This window comes from Nelumbo nucifera, chromosome 1 (genome assembly GCF_055504915.1).
Source record: "Nelumbo nucifera cultivar China Antique chromosome 1, China Antique-T2T, whole genome shotgun sequence".
NCBI classification, from domain to species: Eukaryota; Viridiplantae; Streptophyta; class Magnoliopsida; order Proteales; family Nelumbonaceae; genus Nelumbo; species Nelumbo nucifera.
In genome coordinates, this window is record NC_142649.1 from 126,434,864 (window position 1) to 126,442,820 (window position 7,957).

A 7,957-nucleotide genomic window follows, 5' to 3' on the forward strand; every position below is an offset into this window, starting at 1 on the left:
AGATAACTTATGAGTTGAGACCTTGATAAAGACTAATAAAAAAATATTAATTGGTAGTTTTAAAATACCAACAATTAATTACAAATCAGAAACATTTTGAAAAACCTAAACATAATTAAAATACTAAAAATAGTTAAAAAATATTGAAAATTAACAATATTTTATATTAATAAGGGTATTTACTGAAAATAATTAAAAAGTACAATTAATAGTATTCTATTATTAAAAATACCCAAGCCAAAAATTAATGAAAATTAGTTGTATTTTTTATTAACTATGGTATGTATTTAGTTATTTAATTTATTTTTACTAGAAGCAAATGCAAATTAATTTTGTAGTGGCTAATATGCAAAAATAAACGATGAAAATACTAAAAAATATTGAAAAAAATACTCATATGCAAAATTCGAAAATTCTGAAAAACCTAAAGCTTAATTAAAATACTAAAACCTAGATCTTGAGCCTGAGCCCAACCCTTATATAAGTTCCGAAGCTTGAGCCCGAGCCCGAAGCCTGATCTGTATACAAAATGTCTTATTTTCAGTATACTTTTATAAATTAATATTATATTAATTTAATAAATTAATAAACTAATTTATATTTTCTAATAGTAAATTGATATTTATTTGAGAAAGTCCAAGCTCGAGCCCATGAGCTTGAAATTTTGTCCAAGCTTGAAAAATAATAGGTCAGGTTGGGCGGGGCCATTATGCTACCTAGCCCATGAATAGATCTAATTGTATATACAAACAATTGTATACATAAAAATCATATGAAATAAAAATTTAAACATCTTTTTCATTTTTTTTTTAAATGGACTTCTCATAGCTTGGCCTGGTCCGTGGCTTGGCTTAGTCCAGCACAACCTGATTTACACCTCTACTTGAACCTACCTAATACTGGGGATAAGGCGAGGAAATTCGAGGATTCCCCATCCTTGATGAGGATTGGAGTGCCTTGCCCCTGAACTCGATCGACGTTGAGGAGTGGTTGCCTTGCCTTGAACCCACCTGACACTAGGGACGGGGTGGGGATGGGGTAGAGTGTGTTGACTATGGGTAGGGATAGGGATGGGTGCCCCACTCTGAATCCACCCGTTGTTATTCCTATATAATTGTTAATTATTAGTGAAATTAATAAAAATGTTAGTTTTTATAATTATTTTTATTTATTTAAAATTAATCAAAATTTCATTTAAAAATAATAAAATAATAATAATTATTAAAATTATTATAAATTATTAATAAAACTAAATTTATTAAAAACTATTTATTCATATTAAATTAACAATTATTATTTTTATAAATTAATATTAAATAAAAATATAACTATTAAAATTTTAGATATTAACAATAATTTTTTTTAGTTAATTAACAACAAATTTTAATTATTAATTTAATATTAATTAACAATAAATAAAATTATTAAATCATTCAGATTGCACGAATCCCTGCTAGCAATAAAGATGAGGATGACATATCCACCACCAGCAGCAGGCAGCAGCTGTATCGGTATCGCCTGTCGTCTCCGAGCCCGAGATCATCAAATCAACGAAACAGGCAAAACCAGAAACGAAATTGATGCCGGTCTTCAAAACCCCTTTTAATGGCTATGCCGTTAAGTTCAGCCCCTTCTACGAGAACCGCCTCGCCGTCGCCACCTCGCAGAACTTCGGCATCCTCGGCAATGGGCGCGTCCACGTTCTCGACCTCACACCTGCTGGCCCCATCGCCGAGTTCTGCGCCTTCGAAACCGCTGATGGCGTCTACGACTGTACCTGGTCCGAGGACAACGACAACCTACTCGTCACAGCCGTCGCCGATGGCTCCGTCAAGCTCTGGGACCTCGCTCTTCCACCCACCGCCAACCCTATTCGCTCCCTCCATGAACATTCCCGCGAAGTCCACTCCGTCGACTGGAACCCTGTCCGTCGCGACTCCTTCTTGACCTCATCCTGGGACGACACTGTCAAGCTCTGGACCGTTGACCGCCCTGCCAGTGTTCGCACCTTTAAAGAACACGCCTACTGTGTGTACTCCTCCGTCTGGAACCCTCGCCACGCCGACGTATTCGCCTCTGCCTCCGGCGACTGCACAGTCCGCATCTGGGACGTCCGGGAGCCGGCCTCGACCATGATACTCCCCGCCCACGAGTTCGAGATTCTCTCCTGCGATTGGAACAAGTACGACGATTGCGTAATTGCCACCGCCTCTGTCGACAAGTCTATCAAGGTTTGGGATGTGAGGAGTTTCCGTGTTCCAATCTCCGTGCTTCAAGGGCACACTTATGCCGTCCGGAGGGTGAAGTTTTCGCCGCACCGGGACAGCCTGATTGCTTCCTGCTCGTATGACATGACAGTCTGCTTGTGGGATTACCGGGTGGAAGACGCGCTTGTTGGGAGGTACGATCATCACACTGAGTTTGCGGTGGGCGTCGACATGAGCGTTCTTGTGGAGGGGCTTTTGGCGACCACCGGCTGGGATGAGCTTGTTTATGTTTGGCAGCACGGAACTGACCCAAGAGCGCCTTGAAGGGAGAATCCTCTTTTCCTTCTGTTGTTGTTAGAAGAAAAGCGGAAATGAGCAGAAGTAGCAGCTGCAAACAAGAAGGGTAACTGCAATACTTGTTGGAAATTGGGGAGTCTTATCGGGTATGTTGTATGTTATTCTCTTGCAGAATAATTGGGATTTTTGGTTGTTCAGGGATATTGATGAACAAATAACTGAATGATTGATTTGTATGATACTCCCCCCAGTATATTGAATTGCAATAAAAATGAGTTTTCTTCTTTCTTTTTATCATCCCCATATTCCATCTATAATGTGAACTCTGCAATTGATTAATATTTGCTTCCAGGCATCTAAATGAATTTGTTTTGATTTGAAAGACAGTTTGCAGCTTGTTTGTGGTAGTCTGAACAAGGAAGGATTCTAATGGAATCAAGCCTTTTCACTTTGATAGGATTGTTGGAACTTTTTGGGATTTTATTCTGTTTTCAAGGACCACTGGAATGAGACATATGTCCCTGTGGGGATTTGTTATAGGGAGTTGGCATATTCGAATGGCCATCTGAATTTGAAGAGAATTACACAACTATCGACTATTTGTTGGACTGGCCATGTGGACCTATTGGACTTTTGATTTTGGTATTTTTTGATTCAGTGATGGAAAATTGTTGAGTTGAATGGTCTGGATTGAATAAGAGTCTTAGATAGTAACTGTTGGGTCATAGAGATGATTATTATGGTTAACTTAGTATGGACATGAACTGTAATAAGTCTGCATTTGGCATTCCTTGTTTTAAGGACTTATCTTCTTTTTGAAGTTAAAAATTCAGGTTCATAAAGGTATTTTAACTGCAAAAGGAGATAAGTTCTTAAAATAAGGAATGCCAGATGATGCTTTAAGTGGCATTAAGTGGAATTAAGTGGATTAAAATAAATCCATAAGATTACCTGTTGGCACTTCAAATCAGCACCATTCTTTTATGTGAATGTGAACTTATATTTAAAGGGCAAGCCAGTTTTTGAAGAAAGATGAACAATTGAGGGCATCCAAATTCAAGAGGAAGTTGGCTCCAGATTGACAATGCCCATCAGCCTTGTCAGGCCTTTCAAATTATTTTCTTATTTGTTTTATTTTTTGGGGCATCTAGAAAGAGAGGTTAAGAAATCCATATCTCTGCCAAGTAGTGCAAACTTGTTGAGAAACTTCCAAGTCCAGGCTAGGTTGAATTTCAGTAATAGTGCTGCTATATCCCTTGCACAAGTAGGGGCTTCAACCATCCTGGAGATGAGTTCTATTTACTTATTTTCCCTTTTGTGGTTCCAGTATGATATACTGTGATATACTGTTAAATCTTGTGTTCCTATTTGATATATTTTAATATTATCATTAGGTCCAACAACCATGTTGTGTCAGTGATGAATGATCATTTAGTTTTTGTGGATGTGTTGACCAAGCACCAACTAGATTTCTTCTGAACAAAGTATTGAAAAAAGCATCTGAAATTCATTTCTATTGCTAATTCACAAATTGGCACAATGACCCTTGTTTTTTATCATAGGTGTTTAGTTAATTTAACAGCAGTGTCACTCATGCCATATATTTTTGATTATTTTGTATATAACAGTACATTGACAAGTATGTTCACCAAAGTTTAAAGTTGTTAAGTCAGTATTTGCAACAACTTGGTAAAAAAATGGCTGGGTATCTAGACTAACAAGTTCGTGATGGTTGAATCATATACATGTGTATGCATGTGTGTGTGTGTGTGTGCGTTACCAATATTTCTGGCATGCAAATGACTTAATAGTTCAAGCAATGCATTGTCTCGCCTCTGTTGCCCTTTATGTGATGGCAGAATTATTTATACTCCGTATGGTCATGGATTCCATTTTATCAAGTCCCTACAGCTGCTTTCCCTCCATTTTACCTTGAAGTAATGCTAGATCATGAAGTTTTGCCTTCTGAACATGAGATCTGTTCTCCTTGGACTTGGGGGTCCTACTTTTGCCTCTTACCATAGATTATTGGAGGAGATTTGGCTAATGCTGACATTGGTATTCTAATGTGTATTGATATGGTAATGTTTCCAGTATTCAACAGATCTAATAGGTAAAAATCTACATTGAGGCATTATATTTTGTTATGGACCCGCACGTAGGATCCCGTCACGGGTCGGTCCACGGTGCGAAAGCCCTGCTTCCCCTTGCGCCTTCCCTTGCTTGCAGACCCGATTACGGAAACTGAATGGGTGATTTGTTCAAGAGACCACCCGAACTCTCCCTTGGGGTGATTTGTCCAAGAGACCACCCAAACTCTCCTCACTCTTTTCTTGGCTGAAAAACTGAATGCTTTATTTCAATTCGTGGCTCCTTAAATAGGAGCTTACAGAAGGAAATTCCTAATTAAACTCAAACTCCAACTTGACTCAAACTCCTAATTACCTACTCCTATTGGTAACTCACTCTTACTTAAGATAAGATAAAGATGAGATTAAGATAAACCTAAGGGATAAGGGATAAGATAAGGATAAGGTAAGCTGGCGGCGAGTTGGCTTGATGTGTCCAGATAAGGGTGGGCCCACCCCTATGAGCTATCGTGTGGGCCCCGCTCTACTGCTGCTGCTAGCTGCCGCGCGATGCGTGCGCGCAGAGCGTACGCGCGCCTCAGGGTGCCGCTGCCGTGCGCGCGCCTCATGGTGCTGCTACCGTGCGGTACCGGGTGTGTGCGCGGTGCGTGCTGGCGTGCAGTGCGTGCGGTGCACGCTGCTACCTGGCGGTGCATGCTGCGCGCCATGGTGCCGCTGCCGTGCGGTGCCGGGCGTGTGCATGGTGCGTGCTGGTGTGCAGTGCGTGCGGTGCGTGCTGCGCGCCGTGGTGCCGCTGCCGTGCAGTGCCGAGCGTGTGCATGGTGCGTGCTGCCATGCGGGTGCGTGTGGTGCGCGCTGCTGCCCGGCGGTGTGTGCTGCGCACTATCGACGGTGCATGCTGCTGTGCAGTGCTGCCAGGCGGTGCCCACTGCTGTGCGGCCTGCTGTGTGTGCTGCTGCCTATGACGGCGCCGCAGTGCCTTGCCGGATGGTGTGACCATAACATTACACCCCTCCCGGACTACGAGCTTGTCCTCAAGCTCGTGTTCTGGATACATGGCTTGGGACTCTGCGAATGGTTCAAACGGCTGCACACTGTCTCTTAGTCCACCAACAGTATGAACAATAGGGACTGCCCCGTAGCTCAGTGCATAAAGCTGGATTATTTGATGCAGACCCCAGCCACCTTCTTTAGTTTCCAGCTCCCCGGCGTAACCATGGCTTACCGTGACTACACGATCGGCTGCACTCAGGCCAGCCGCAAGGATATTGTGGTGTTCCCTACCTCCCGGGTCATATAGTTTGAAGTAGTTTTGTGGAAGATCCACATAATAGAAATCACGTACTGGACCACGACCCCGTTGTGCTCTATTGTGGATCATAAGAATGCTGTACCGGGTATGCTTACAGTAGAGGACCTCCAGAGCGGCCTTACCGAAGAGGACCATGCGTTTTAAAATATCCTCTCGGCCTTCCCCATATATTCTTTCCTCAATATTACAAAACATAGGACTGTCCACAAAATCTATGTCATCAATATAAGTTTGGAAGAAAATTACCTCTATATCCTGCCCCTCCACCTTACATCTCTTGCGCACTCCTGTTTCTTGGATTTCTGTATAGTTACCATACGGTGGTGCCGCAACCATAACTTTATGTCCACGCTGAGACAAGGCCTTCGGTAAAGCCCCAGCAACATTGCCAAGCCCACCTGCCTTCGTCAAAGGAGCGCATTCAGCAGGTTCTACTATAATGTTCGTGTCATCGTCCCTGGCCAAAAGAGGAGACTTTATAGTTTCATCCTCCGTGCGCTGATCCTTGGAATTAACTACAGCTGTAGGGGCAGCGATCTGTTGTTCGCTGCATGCCTCTGCCCAGTCCGGACGGCTTCTGTTTGTGTTGGCGATTCCCTCCAGGCTCATTTCTTTATTGGAGAGGAATGCTTCCAGCAGGCGTCGCATCTCCCGGACGTCTTCCCTGACTTCACGAACCTCCATGCTGGTTTCTGCAAGTTGGTGTTCCAGTTCGTGGACCTTAGAAGACAACTTCTCCATATCGCCCATGACGTTTGGCTCTGATACCAATTGTTATGGACCCGCACGTAGGATCCCGTCACGGGTCGGTCCACGGTGCGAAAGCCCTGCTTCCCCTTGCGCCTTCCCTTGCTTGCAGACCCGATTACGGAAACTGAATGGGTGATTTGTCCAAGAGACCACCCGAACTCTCCCTTGGGGTGATTTGTCCAAGAGACCACCCAAACTCTCCTCACTCTTTTCTTGGCTGAAAAACTGAATGCTTTATTTCAATTCGTGGCTCCTTAAATAGGAGCTTACAGAAGGAAATTCCTAATTAAACTCAAACTCCAACTTGACTCAAACTCCTAATTACCTACTCCTATTGGTAACTCACTCTTACTTAAGATAAGATAAAGATGAGATTAAGATAAAGCTAAGGGATGGATAAGATAAGGATAAGGTAAGCTGGCGGCGAGTTGGCTTGATGTGTCCAGATAAGGGTGGGCCCACCCCTATGAGCTGTCGTGTGGGCCTCGCTCTACTGCTGCTGCTGGCTGCCGCGCGATGCGTGCGCGCAGAGCGTACGCGCAGAGCGTACGCGCGCCTCAGGGTGCCGCTGCCGTGCGCGCGCCTCATGGTGCTGCTACCGTGCGGTACCGGGTGTGTGCACGGTGCATGCTGGCGTGCAGTGCGTGCGGTGCGCGCTGCTACCTGGCGGTGCGTGCTGCGCGCCATGGTGCCGCTGCCGTGCGGTGCCGGGCGTGTGCATGGTGCATGCTGGCGTGCAGTGCGTGTGGTGCGCGCTGCTACCTGGCGGTGCGTGCTGCGCGCCGTGGTGCCGCTGCCGTGCAGTGCCGGGCGTGTGCATGGTGCGTGCTGCCATGCGGTGCGTGTGGTGCGCGCTGCTGCCTGGCGGTGCGTGCTGCGCACTATCGACGGTGCATGCTGCTGTGCAGTGCTGCCAGGTGGTGCCCACTGCTGTGCGGCCTGCTGTGTGTGCTGCTGCCTATGACGGCGCCGCGGTGCCTTGCCAGATGGTGTGACCATAACATATTTCATAGCAGAGTCATTTATACATGGTGCACACATTCAATTTTATGAAATTCCTACAGATTGTTTCTCTCATTGCTTTTATTTACCTTGAAGACATGCTGGATCATGAAATTTCAGCTTTACAGCATGAGTGTTACTCTCCTTGCACTTGGAAATCTTACATTTACCTCCATCAATTATTAGAGGGGAATTTTTCAAGAGAGAGGTCTTGGAGCCTTCCCCTTCTTATAAGAGGAATTTTGCAAGTTGTATCTGACTATCTGGCTTCAACCTCTTCTCTTCAGTGCCTCTCTTGG

The 7,957-nt window shown here is 44.4% G+C and overlaps 1 protein-coding gene and 1 pseudogene across 1 annotated transcript; one reads left to right on the forward strand and one right to left on the reverse strand.

The window, feature by feature from the left end:
• The first annotated feature begins 1,445 nt into the window (after positions 1-1,445).
• Positions 1,446-2,801, forward strand: LOC104613131 (uncharacterized). Its single transcript, XM_010280835.3, has one exon. The coding sequence runs from the start codon at positions 1,581-1,583 to the stop codon at positions 2,529-2,531; it is 951 nt and encodes a 316-aa protein (XP_010279137.1). The 5' UTR covers positions 1,446-1,580; the 3' UTR covers positions 2,532-2,801.
• Positions 2,802-3,352: 551 nt separating this feature from the next.
• LOC148803798 (granule-bound starch synthase 2, chloroplastic/amyloplastic pseudogene) lies at positions 3,353-6,242 on the reverse strand (annotated as a pseudogene).
• Between the last annotated feature and the right edge of the window lie 1,715 nt (positions 6,243-7,957).

What these genes read in the sequence shown, in the direction of transcription:
- LOC104613131 (XM_010280835.3), top strand. Translation starts at nt 1,581, where the DNA reads ATGCCGGTCTTCAAAACCCCTTTTAATGGCTATGCCGTTAAGTTCAGC.